Source organism: Oncorhynchus nerka, linkage group LG24 (assembly GCF_034236695.1).
Source record: "Oncorhynchus nerka isolate Pitt River linkage group LG24, Oner_Uvic_2.0, whole genome shotgun sequence".
In the NCBI taxonomy this organism is placed as follows: Eukaryota; Metazoa; Chordata; class Actinopteri; order Salmoniformes; family Salmonidae; genus Oncorhynchus; species Oncorhynchus nerka.
In genome coordinates this window covers 59,356,204-59,370,407 of record NC_088419.1, presented here as the reverse complement: position 1 = coordinate 59,370,407, position 14,204 = coordinate 59,356,204, and the positions used below count along the sequence as shown (strand labels likewise).

General features: G+C 42.5%; 1 protein-coding gene across 2 annotated transcripts in view; it reads left to right on the top strand.

The window, feature by feature from the left end:
- Positions 1-14,204, top strand: part of pias4a (protein inhibitor of activated STAT, 4a) — a 34,495-nt gene that overhangs the window by 16,161 nt on the left and 4,130 nt on the right. For both annotated transcript variants that reach the window (XM_029632490.2, XM_029632491.2), the window contains exon 10: positions 12,345-12,490. In XM_029632490.2, the coding sequence (XP_029488350.1) occupies positions 12,345-12,490 (146 nt within the window). The remainder of the gene's footprint in view (positions 1-12,344; positions 12,491-14,204) is intronic.

Below are 14,204 nucleotides of genomic sequence, written 5' to 3'. Positions count from 1 at the left end.
ACTGGGCTACATTTTCAATAGGTCTATTGTCCCAATAAGGCTATTGCAATTTCAATAAGTCTGTCTCAATTAATTTTCATTAAGGATATTATGGGGCTAAAAATGTATGATTTAGAGACGCGTATCAATGTACGCTAAGTTATCCAACCTTTAAGGCCTTATTGAGGACCTGGATAATTTCTCTCGACTAAAACCCAACTACTACATTACAGATGGAGTCTCTAAAAGATAAAAACTGTACGAATTTAAAAAATTCAATCTACACACAATACCCCATAATGACAAAGCGTGAACAGGTTTTCAGCAATGTTTGCAAATGTATTAAATATACATTATTTACATACAATACCAGTCAAAAGTTTGGACACTTATACATTCAAGGGTTTTTCTTTATTTTTACTATTTTCTACGTTGTAGAATAATAGTGAAAAAATCAACTATAAATTAACACATGGGGTCATGTAGTAACCAAAAAAGTGTTAAACAAATCAAAATATATTTGAGATAGTAGCCACCCTTTGCCTTGACAGCTTTGCATTCTCTCAACCAACTTCATAAGGTATGGAATGTATTTCAATTAACAGGTGTGCTTTAAAAGTTAATTTGTGGAATTTCTTTCCTTCTTAATGCGTTAGAGCCATTCAGTTGTGTTTTGACAAGGTAGGGGGGTATACAGAAGATAGCCCTATTTGGTAAAATACCAAGTCAATATTATGGTGAGAACAGCTCAAATAAGCAAAGAGAAACGACAGTCCATCATTACTTTAAGACATGAAGATCAGTTGATCCGGAACATTTCAAGAACTTTGAACGTTTCTTCAAGTGCATTCGCAAAAATCATCAAGCGCTATGATGAGGACCGGCACAGAAAAGGAAGACCCAGAGTTACCTCTGCTGCAGAGGAAAAGTTCCTTAGTTACCGGCCTCCAGAAATTGCAGCCCAAATAAATGCTTCAGAGTTCTAGTAACAGACTCATCTCAACATCAACTGTTCAGAGGAGACTGCGTGAATCAGACCTTCATGGTCGAAAAGGACACCAATAGACTTGCTTGGGCTAAGAAACACGAGCAATGGATGGTGGAATTCTGACCTTTTTAGTTCAACCGCCGTGTCTTTGAGACATAGAGTAGGTGAACGGATGATCTCCGCATGCGTGGTTCCCACCGTGAAGCATTGAGTTGTGGAGGTGCGTTGCTGGTGACACTGTCCGATTTAGAATTCAAGGAACACACCAGCATGGCTACCACAGCATTCTGCAGCAATACGCCATCCCATCTGGTGGGACTATTATTTGTTTTTCAACAGGACAATGACCCAACACACCTACAGGCTGTGTAAGGGCTATTTGACCAAGAAGGAGAGTGATGGCGTGCTGCATCAGATGCCCTGTCCTCCACAATCACCTGACCTCAACCCAATTGAGATGGTTTGGGATGAGTTGGACTGCAGAGTGAAGGAAAAGCAGCCATCAAGTACTCTGCATATGTGGGAACTCCTTCAAGACTGTTGGAAAAGCATTCCAGGTGAAGCTGGTTGAGAGAAGGCCAAGGGTGTACAAAGCTGTCAAGGCAAAGGGTGGCTAGTTTGAAGAATCTCAAATGTAAAAATATATTTTGTTTTGTTAGACACTTTTTTTTGGTTACTACATGATTCCATGTTTGTTTTCGTTGTTTGTCTTCACTATTCTACAATGTAGACCATAGTAAAAATAAAGAAAAACCCTTGAATGAGTAGGTGTGTCAACTTTTGACTGGTACTGTAAGCATTCAGACCCTTTGCTATGAGACTCGAAATTGAACTCCGGTGCATCCTGTTTCCATTGATCATCCTTGATGTTTCTATGACTTGATTGGAGTTGCCCGGCCCAACTGCGCAATTGTGGGAGAAGGGCCTTGGTCAGAGTGATGACCAAGAACCTGATGGTCACTCAGAGCTCCAGAGTTCATCTGTGGAGATAGAACCTTCAAGAAGGACAACCATCTCTGCAGCACTCCACTAACCAGGCCTTTATGGTACAGTGGCCAGAAGGAAGCCACTCCTCAGTAAAATACACATGGCAGCCCGCTTAGAGTTTGCCAAACGGCAACTAGAGGACTATCAGATAATGGCTCCGGCTCACTCAGATAATGGCGCCGGAGGTGATGGCTGCAGTTTTACGGGCTCCTAACCGACTATGCTATTTAGTTTTTTTCGCATTGTAACTTATTTTGTATGTAATGTTGCTTCTACCATCTCTTATGACCGAAAAGAGCTTCTGGATATCAGAACAACAATTACTCACCTCGAACTTGGCAAATTATTTATTTCTTTAATTAGTCTGATGCAGCTGATGTGAAGAATATACTGCTTCCTCAAGACCAGGCCCAAATCTGTAATTCACATCAAGAAAAGACAAATACAGGGGGAGGAGATCGGGGTGCCTTGTGAGAATTTGTTACCATTTGTTCTATTGACCAACATGCAATCACTGGAAAATAAACTGGATGATCTTCATTAGAGATTATCCTACCAACTGGACATTAACTGTAATCTTATGTTTCACTGAGTCGTGGCTGAACGACCACATCGATAATATACAGTTGGCTGGGTTTTCCGTGCATCGGCAGGGCAGAACAGTTAAGTCTGGTAAGACAAGGGTTAGGGATGTCTGTTTGTCAATAACCACTGGTGTGCGATGTCAACTAATAAAGAATTCTCGAGGTATTGCTTGCCTGAGGTAGAGTACCTCATGATAAGCTGTAGACCAGACTATCTACCAAGAGTTTATATTATTCTTAGCCGTCTATTTACCACCACAAAGCAATGCTGGCACTAAGACTGCACTCAATGGGCTGTGTAAGGCCATAAGCAAACAAGAAAATGCTAATCCAGAAGTGGTGCTCCTAGTGGCTGGAAATTGTAATGCAGGCAAATTTATATCTGTTTAACCTAATTTCTACCAGCATGTCATGTGGAACCAGAGGGGGGAGAAAAAAAACTCTAGGCCACCTTTACTCCACACACCGAGATGCATACAAAGCCCTCCCTCACCCTCCATTTGGCAAATCTGACCATAAATCTGTCATCCTGATTCCTGCTTTACAAGCAATAACAAAAGCAGGAAGTAGCAGTGACTCGCTCAATACGGAAGTGGTCAGATGACGCGGCTTCTACGCTATATGACTGTTGTGCTAGCACAAAATGGAATATGTTCTGGGATTCATCTAATGGCATAGACGAGTATACCCCCTCAGTCACTGGCTTCATCAATAAGTGCATCGACAACGTCGTATCCATAGTGACCGTGCGTACATATCCTAACCAGAAGCCATAGATTGCAGACAACATTCGCACCCAGCTAAAGGCTAGAGCTGTCGCTTTCAAGGAGCGGGATACTAATCCAGGAATTTATAAGAAATCGCGCTATGCCCGCTGTGCCTGTTTGAACCATCAGACATTTTTAACCTCTCCCTGACCGAGTCTGTAATACCTACATATTTCAAGCATACTGCCGTAGTCTCTGTGCACAAGAAAGCAAAGATAAGCTGCCTAAATGACCACCGCCCTGTCGCACTCACGCCTGTAGCCATGAAATGCTTTGAAAGGCTGGTCATGGCTCACATCAACACCGTCATCCCTGGAAACCCTAGACTCACTCCAATTCGCATATCGCCCCAACAGATCCACAGATGACACAATCACACTCCACACTTTCCCACGTTGACAAAAGGACCACCTATGTGAGAAGGCTGTTCATTGACTACAGCTCTGCATTTGACATCATAGTGCCCACAAAGCTAAGGACCCTGAGACTAAGCACCTCCCTCTGCAACTGGATCCTGGAATTCCTGACTGGCTGACCCCAGGAGGTAAGGGTAGACGACAACACCTCTGCCACGCTGATCCTCAACACTGGGGCCCCTTGTGGGTAACTGCTCAGTCCCCTCCTGTACTTCCTGTTCACCCATGACTACGTGGCCAGGCACAACTCCAACGCCATCATTAAGTTTGCCGGTGACCCAACAGTGGTAGGCCTGATCACCGACAACGATGAGACAGCCTGTAGGGAGGTCAGAGACCTGGCAGTGTGGTGCCAGGACAACAACCTCTCCCTCAATGTGAGTAAGACAAAGGAGCTTATCGTGGACTACAGGAAATGTAGGACTGAACACGCCCCATTCACAACGACGGGGCTGTAGTGGAGCGGGTTGAGAGCTTCAAGTTCCTTGATGTCCACATCACCAACAAGCTATCATGGTCCAAACACACCAAGACAGTTGTGAAGAGGGCATGGCAACACCTCCCCAGATCCTCAAAGTTCTACAGCTACACCATTGAGAGTATCCTGATCGGTTGCATCACTCCACGGTATGGCAACTGCTTGGCATCTGACCCTAAGGCGCTACAGGGGGTAATGCAAACAGCCCAGTACATCACTGGGGCCAAGCTTCCTGCAATCCAGGACCTATATACTAGGCGGTGTCAGAGGAAGGCCCAAAAATGGTCAGACTCGAGTCACCCAAGTCATAGACTGTTCACTCTGCTACTGCACGGCAAGCGATCCTTAACAGCTTCTACCCCCAAGCCATAAGCCACAATTAATCAAATGGCCACCGAACTATTTACATTGTTTTTACACTGCTGCTACTCGCTGTTTATCACTTTACCCCAACCTACATGTACAAAAACTGCATTGTTGGTTAACCTCTTTAAGTCGACCCTCTACTTTTTGAACATTCTGTTAAAAATCGCGCAACATTTCAGCGCCCTGCTACTCATGCCAGGAATATAGTATATGCATTTGCTTAGTCTGTGTGGATAGAAAACACTCAGACGTTTATAAAACTGGTTAAATCACTGCTGTGGCTTTACCAGAACGGCATTTACATCGAAAAGCACAGGAAAAACTGATCACTGAAAATGGGAAAATATATCCATGCGCTACTTGAACCCATTGATAAAGGTGAACCACAATTAATTGACTGAGGTTGCAGTACCTACAGCTTCCACACGGTGTCTAGAGTCTTGTCATTTCCCTTCGAGTTTTTTCTTGGTCAAACACATGCAGGGCACCGTATCTCCTCAGGTCTAGGACCGGATATTTTCGTTGAGTTTCTAGCCGGACATTTTTCCAGACGGACAGCTAATGATCTTTACATCGCCTCCTGATGAATTTTATCGCTTATTAACATTTACTAATACCTAAAGTTGCATTACAAACGTATTTCGAAGTGTTTTGTGAAAGTTTATCGTCGACTTTTTGAATTTAAAAAAATGACGTTACGTTTTGAAACGATGTTTTTTTCGTTTATCACACAGTCTACATATAACGATATCTAGGCTTTATATGGACCGATTTAATCGAAATAAAGACCCAAATAGTGTTTATGGGACATCTAGGAGTGCCAACAAAGAAGATGGTGAAAGGTAATGAATGTTTTCTATTTTATTGTGCGGTTTGTGTAACGCCGAAATGCTAATTATTTTGTTTACGTCCCCTGTGGGTCTTTTGGGGTGTTACATGCTATCAGATAATAGCTTCTCATGCTTTCGCCGAAAAGCATTTTAAAAATCTGACTTGTTGCCTGGATTCACAACGAGTGTAGCTTTAATTCGATACCCTGCATGTGTATTTTAATGAACTTTTGAGTTTTAACTAATACTATTAGCATTTAGCGTAGCGCATTTCCAGAGCTCTAGTTGGGACGCAAGCGTCCCGAGTAGAAGCAAGAGGTTAAGGGCTTGTAAGTAAGCATTTCACGGTAAGGTCTACACCCTTTGTATTTGGAGCATGTGACATACGATTTGATCGGAGCATGTGACATACGATTTAATCAGACCATGAGAAACAAGATTCTCTGGTCTGATGAAACCAAGATTGAACTCTTTGGCCTGAATGCCAAGCGTCACGTCTGGAGGAAGCCTGGCACCATTCCTACAGTGAAGCATAGTGGTGGCAGCATCATTCTGTGGGGATGTGTCAGTGGCAGGGACTGAGAGACCAGTCAGGATCGAGGGAAAGATGAACGGCACAAAGTACAGCAAGATCCTCAATGGACCTACTCCAAAGTGCTCAGAATCTCAGACTGGGGGGGAAGGTTCACCTTCCAACAGGACAACGACCCTAAGCACACAGCTGAGACAGTGCAGAAGTGGCTTTGGGACAAGTCTCGGAATGTCCTTGAGTGGCCCAGCCAGAACCTGGACTTGAACCCTATTCAACATCTATGGAGAGACCTGAAAATAGCTGTGCAGCAACGCTCACCATCCGGCCTGACAGCTCTTGAGAGGATCTGCAAAGAAATTCCCCAAATACAGTTGTGCCAAGCTTGTAGTGTCATACCCAAGAAGACTCCAGGCTGTAATCGCTTCCAAAGGTGCTTCAACAAAGTACTGAATAAAGGGTCTGAATATTTATGTAAATGTGATATTGAAACATTTCTAAAAACAGTTTTTTGCTTTGTCATTATGGGGTATTGTGTGTCGATTGATAAGGGGGGGGAAAAACTAATTAATCCATTTTAGAATGAGGCTGTAACAAAATGTGGAAGTCAAGGGGTCAAATACTTTTTGAGTGCAATGCATTCTGTTAATGTATTATGATAAACCTGGGCAAATGTAATTTAATACTTTTAGTTGAATCCCTGCTAAGGGGCAGCAGGGTAGCCTAGTGGTTAGAGCGTTGGACTAGTAACCGGAAGGTTGCAAGTTCAAATCCCCATGCTGATAAGGTACAAATCTGTCGTTCTGCCCCTGAACAGGCAGTTAACCCACTGTTCCTAGGACGTCATTGAAAATAAGAATTTGTTCTTAACTGACTTGCCTAGTTAAATAAAGGTTAAAAAACATTTTTTTTTAAACGTCAATAAGCTAAAAATAATATATACACTGCTCAAAAAAATCAAGGGAACACTAAAATAACATATCCTAGATCAGAATGAATGAAATATTCTTATTTAATACTTTTTTTCTTTACATAGCTGAATGTGCTGACAACAAAATCACACAATGATCAATGGAAATCAAATTTATCATCCCATGGAGGTCTGGATTTGGAGTCACACTCAAAATTAAAGTGGAAAACCACACTACAGGCTGATCCAACTTTGATGTAATGTCCTTAAAACAAGTCAAAATGAGGCTCAGTAGTGTGTGTGGCCTCCACTTGCCTGTATGACCTCCCTACGACGCTTGGGCATGCTCCTGATGAGGAGGTGGATGGTCTCCTGAGGGATCTCCTCCCAGACCTGGACTAAAGCATCCGCCAACTCCTGAACAGTCTGTGGTGCAAAATTAAAGTGGAAAACCACACTACAGGTTGATCCAACTTTGATGTAATGTCCTTAAAACAGAACGTTGGTGGATGGAGCGAGACATGATGTCCCAGATGTGCTCAATTGGATTCAGTTCTGGGGAATGGGCGGGCCAGTCCATCGCATCAATGCCTTCCTCTTGCAGGAACTGCTGACACACTCCAGCCACATGAGGTCTAGCATTGTCTTGCATTAGGAGGAACCCAGGGCCAACCGCACCAGCATATGGTCTCACAAGGGGTCTGAGGATCTCATCTCGGTACCTAATGGCAATCAGGCTACCTCTGGCGAGCACATGGAGGGCTGTGCGGCCCCCCAAAAATGCCACACCACACCATGACTGACCCACCGCCAAACCGGTCATGCTGGAGGATGTTGCAGGCAGCAGAACGTTCTCCACGGCATCTCCAGACTCTGTCACATGTGCTCAGTGTGAACCTGCTTTCATCTGTGAAGAGCACAGGGCGCCTGTGGCGAATTTGCCAATCTTGGTGTTCTCTGGCAAATGCCAAACGTCCTGCACGGTGTTGGGCTGTAAGCACAACCCCCACCTGTGGACTTCGGGCCCGCATACCACCAGAGGCAGGAAGGCAGGCGACTAAGTTTAGGTCCAAAATAAAGCTAATAGAAACACATTGGGCTTATTTTGGAAAGATTTTGGCGAGAGTGAAACCTCTCGCTTCGCCTCTTCCTCTCTGTTGCGTTTCTCTGTCATCGGTAGACATGTGACTGACAGGCGCCTATCCTATCAATAGCTGGCTAGAAGATGCATATCATTCACTCCAGCGGGAGGGCTCGACGGAGTAGCGAATTAAACTTTTAAATGAAAAGTAGCCTAATTAATATGAAGTGGAAAATGTAACCTGCTGATTAGCTAATGGAAAACACTTAAGTCAATGTATTTAAATTGAAGTTTTATCCTAATTTCAATGTTTACAACGCTGGTTAAAATGATATAATAATAAAAAAAAATGTAATATCACCAATGCGCATTGGTCCCCGATTCAAATATTTAGCTGATTAAATGTAATCTACGTAATCCCCAAAGGTAATTATTTAGGTCATAAACTATAACTAGTAATGCTGCATACTCCAAGAAAGGTTCAAATCTCACCTTTCTGGTGAAAATTGCTGAGGTGTAGTCATTTGAGGACAAGCTCAAGTACACAGTACAAATGTGATAAAAAAAAAGTATTTAGTCATTTACATTTTACATTTAAGTCATTTAGCAGACGCTCTTATCCAGAGCGACTTACAAATTGGTGCATTCACCTTATGACATCCAGTGGAGCAGCCACTTTACAATAGTGCATCTAAATATTTTAAGGGGGGTGAGAAGGATTACTTTATCCTATCCTAGGTATTCCTTAAAGAGGTGGGGTTTCAGGTGTCTCCGGAAGGTGGTGATTGACTCCGCTGTCCTGGCGTCGTGAGGGAGTTTGTTCCACCATTGGGGGGCCAGAGCAGCGAACAGTTTTGACTGGGCTGAGCGGGAACTATACTTCCTCAGTGGTAGGGAGGCGAGCAGGCCAGAGGTGGATGAACGCAGTGCCCTTGTTTGGGTGTAGGGCCTGATCAGAGCCTGGAGGTACTGAGGTGCCGTTCCCCTCACAGCTCCGTAGGCAAGCACCATGGTCTTGTAGCGGATGCGAGCTTCAACTGGAAGCCAGTGGAGAGAGCGGAGGAGCGGGGTGACTTGAGAGAACTTGGGAAGGTTGAACACCAGACGGGCTGCGGCGTTCTGGATGAGTTGTAGGGGTTTAATGGCACAGGCAGCCACCAATTGTGCAAGTTCTCCCACTTAAAAAGATGAGAGGCCTGTAATTTTAATCATAGGTACACTTCAACTATGACAGACAAAATTAGAAGAAAAAAATCCAGAAAATCACATTGTACGATTTTTAATGAATTTATTTGCAAATGATGGTGGAAAATAAGTATTTGGTCAATAACAAAAGTTTATCTCAATACTTTGTTATATACCCTTTGTTGGCAATGACAGAGGTCAAACGTTTTCTGTAAGTCTTCACAAGGTTTTCACACACTGTTGCTGGTATTTTGGCCCATTCCTCCATGCAGATCTCCTCTAGAGCAGTGATGTTTTGGAGCTGTTGCTGGGCAACACGGACTTTCAACTCCCTCCAAAGATTTTCTATGGGGTTGAGATCTGGAGACTGGCTAGGCCACTCCAGGACCTTGAAAGGCTTCTTACGAAGCCACTCCTTCGTTGCCCGGGCGGTGAGTTTGGGATCACGTTTCAACTTCAATGCCCTTGCTGATGGTAGGCTTTGTTACTTTGGTCCCAGCTCTCTGCAGGTCATTCACTAGGTCCCCCCGTGTGGTTCTGGGATTTTTGCTCACCGTTCTTATGATCATTTTGACCCCACGGGGTGAGATCTTGCGTGGAGCCCCAGATCGATGGAGATTATCAGTGGTCTTGTATGTCTTCCATTTCCTAATAATTGCTCCCGCAGTTATTTTTCTTCCCAGCCTGGTGCAGGTCTACAATTTTGTTTCTGGTGTCCTTTGACAGCTCTTTGGTCTTGGCCATAGTGGAGTTTGGACTGTGACTGTTTGAGGTTGTGGACAGGTGTCTTCTATACTGATAAGTTCAAACAGGTGCCATTAATACAGATAACGAGTGGAGAACAGATGAGCCTCTTAAAGAAGAAGTTACAGGTCTGTGAGAGCCAGAAATCTTGCTTGTTTGTAGGTGACCAAATACTTATTTTCCACCATAATTTGCAAATAAATAAATTTAAAATCCTACAATGTGATTTTCTGGATTTTTTTCCCCCCTCATTTTGCCTGTCATAGTTTAAGTGTATCTATGATGAAAATTACAGGCCTCTCTCATATTTTTAAGTAGGAGAACTTGCACAATTGGTGGCTGACTAAATACTTTTTTGCCCCACTGTATGTATGTTCAGTGTTAGAAGGTGCTAATTTTCTAAAAGTCTCCCTTGATCAAAATGTCTGGCCCTATCGCTGTGAACGTCACACATAGCTCTAGCTTGAGTTCCTGAACTCGTTAGGAACTTTCCTTTCATCTCATATGGATCTTGTCTGTCTATGACAGTGTTTTTGTTTAAAATCAATCTAATTTTACATTTGATAAAGTTGGCTATAAATCGAATGTGCTAGAGGTACGAAACCACTCTCCTGCTGTGCTACGATGTGACGTAGGGTTCAGCAAGGAGTTGGACAGTCAGAAGAGCAAATAAAATGGTGAGAGGGTCATCCTAGCTTCAAGTGTTGTTAGATTTGACATCCTACTTCACATAGGCGGATGAGATATACTCCTGTGTCCGTGAGAATCAGAGCTACCGCTCAATGAAAGCCATTTCGATCTACGGTGTCACAACGAAACTGGTACCAGAACCATGCAGGTCACCTAAACAGGGGAATTTATATTTAGAGAGTTAAGATACAAGTGCATCGATCCGTGGACCCAAACCAATAAAACATTTTTTTTTTTTTATCAGATAAATCTATTCAAACGTTATGAATTTCCGGTTCATAAAAAAATGATTTGCTCATATCACATTATTTATACTTTCTGAAAAGACTTATTTTGTGACAGATTCGTCCTCTCTCATTCAGTGTCAAACTCCATTCAACTGTGTAGACAGTCATTTTGCATGCCGAACAACCCCAGGCCTAGTCAAACTGTGCACTGTGACCAGCTTGCGGTAGGCAGCCTGTTCCTGATCGAGCACATCTGCGCGGTACTTTCAGCATTCAAATGCTAAAATGTCTTGCGTGATGTTAAGCTTTATTAATTGAGTAACAACCTGTAATTTGCTAGGTTAATGTTATCTATCCGCTGTTGAAAATGTGTTTTGCTATTATTCCGGTAAGATACTGGAAACACAACTCATCTGGCTATAGGTGCTAAACAGGGCTTACAATAGATTTTATTTTGATGGTTCAGGTTCAGCAATAGTTTTGATAGTTTAAAGAGAATCTGTTTATATGGTCATTTTTTATATATACAGAGTCAAGTTGATGATTTCATATTGAAGACCGCAATCACTTTTGTAAGCGGCACTGCAAATGCCTGAAGCAAGAGAAGAGAAGTTTTCTGTAAAAACCATTTGAGATTGGGGGGGTGAAATCCAAAGTTGTGCCATGTCTTCATTGGCTGGGTCATAGCTCATTTTTAGAAATGATAAATATTGATACATTAGTAGCTAAAACACAAACTGCAAAAATTCTAGAACCAAAGTGGGAGGACAAAAACATATGCTACATTGCCACCGCACTCCCTCCTTAATCTGGTAGCAGGGTGGTAAATGCCTAGGCTCCCTTATGGCTCAGCTCACATTCCTACATAATACATACGCCATAGACATGCATCATTTACACACAATCCTCCCCGTCCCCCATGCCGTGGACCCTGCCGACTTCCCCTTCTGGCTGGTGCTGCTGTGGGCCGGGGAGTTGCTGTACGCCTCAGGTATGGAGATGTATACTCAATACAAAAGTATAAGCAACTCATCACAGCTCTGCCACAAACCTAGAAGAGGCATTTACTCAAAAGAGAAAAGAATGAATGTTTGTCTGCCGACAATCAAAAATTTGCATGGCTAAAAATGACTAGTATAAATCGCAAAATGTATCAGTACCACTTAAAGTTGAGAGGTTTGACAACTATACTGCATCAAATTCAAGATGGTTAGGAACCGATTTGATGTCCCATACCATGGCATCGGGTTTATCAGATTAAAAAAATATATTTGACTCATCAATTTAAACTATTATATACATTTCTCGCCACAAAAATAGTGCTCAATATATAGGGCATGAACAGTCAGCCCCGTGTAGACTCTGCCACGAGGAAACAATCAATAGAGCGTCTCTTTTGATACTGTCGCTTTTGATTTGTCGAGTCAATGTCCAGTACAAATAGAAACTATATATAGATTATTTCCACAAACTTCCTTAAAATGTATATTTAAGAGTTGTGTGTTGTGGGACACATCCAATCCCTGCTTGTGTGTCCTGATATATGTACTTATTTAACTGACTCTTTGTCTCCGTGTGTCCAGGCTGGCATCTGAGATCTTAAAGGAGACCCATGAGGATATTGAGGAGATTGAATATCTGACTGACGGTTCATGGAGACCTATTCGAGATGAGAAGGAGAGGGAGAGGGAACGGAGCAACACTCCTGACTATCCTGTAGTGGATATATGTAAGTGCATGTCAAATGGGGCTGGGTGGTATGGGCAAAATATCATCACGATATTTGTAGAAAAAAAAAGTTATGTCTGCATTTTGTTTTTGAATTATAATATTATTTGAGTAGTCCATGACCCTAGGGGGGCAACACGTACGTACCAATGGGTCTTTCTCCATTCTGATTTGTTTTATAGTGTTCAATTTAACTTCAACCGCCAACAATGTCTGCATTTTCATCAATTTCTACATTGCCTGCACTCATTTGTTATAATTTCCACACTGTGCCACGTAGGGCTGCATGATATTGGCAAAAAAATCAAGCCCTAATATTGCGATTTGACTTTGCAATTTAGATCAAAGCACTTGAGTGAACTGTTGGAATCATGGCCATAGAATAATTATTCTAATGTTATAGTGGGCAGTACTTTGAATACAGTGTTTGAAATGACAACGAATGAAATGAAAAATGATAAAGCCAGGGAGGAATTATTTTGACAGGGAAGTAACCAAGTTAGGCTCAGTGTTTCCCAGGAGACCCTAATTTAGATGTTACTTTACATGGTTTCTCTTACTTCATGTAGCTAGATACCGTTGCACAAACATGCTGATCTAGGCCTACACCAGCACAGCTATCCGTTTGTTTTAGTTAGCAACGTTTGCTCTGACACTGAAAAGACTAAAAGGAAAGACAAACTAGCTATTCACAGACAGTACGACACATTATCAGTTTGTAATTATAGAACGCTTGTGGATTTATATTTTAAGAAGCAAAGTGTAACGCCGTATCATTGTCACCAACATCTGACCATGCAGCAAGTGCTCGTGACTGTGGTCGAGCAAAAACGTGGCTCCTTGAGTGGCTGGGAAGGGCTTGGTGTGTACGTGCAGCAGGAGTAGGGTGAGAAATGACTCAAGTAGCAAATGGAGTAAACTATAACTGGTGGTGTATCACATTTAACAAACCAAACATTGAAATACCGTTATAGGAGGTAAAGTAAAAACCCAAACTGGCCCGTGCATCAATACCAGTGTATATAGTAAAATATGGTATTCCGCCCAACCCTAATGTCAAATATTTTAATTTTAGCTCTTGCAGACTGATTTTGGTACTTAGTGCTTTCGGAAAGTATTCAGACCCCTTGACCTTTTTCCACATTTTGTTACAGCCTTATTCTAAAATGGATTAAATAAACATAATCTTCAGCAAACTACACACAATACCCTATAATGACAAAGTGCAAATGTATAAGAAATAAAAAATACCCTATTTACATAAGCATTCAGACCCTTTGCTATGAGACTCAAACTTGAGCTCATGTCCATCCTGTTTCCATTGATCATCCTTGATGTTTCTACAACTTGATTGTAGTCCACCTGTAGTAAATTCAATTGATTGGACATGATTTGGAAAGGCACGCACCTGTCTATATAAGGTCCCACAGTTGACAGTACATGTCCGAGCAAAAACCAAGCGATGAGGTTGAAGGAATTGTCTGTAGAGCGCCGAGACAGGATTGTGTTGAGGCACAGATCTGGGGAAGGCTACCAAAACAATTCTGCAGTATTCAAGGTCCAAGAACACAGTGGCCTCCATCATTCTTAGATGGAAGAAGTTTACAACCACCAAGACTGTTACTAGAGTCCCATCTCTGCAGCACTCTACCAATCAGGCCTTTATGGTAGTGCCCAGACGGCAGTCACTCCTCAGAGGCACATGACAGCCTGCT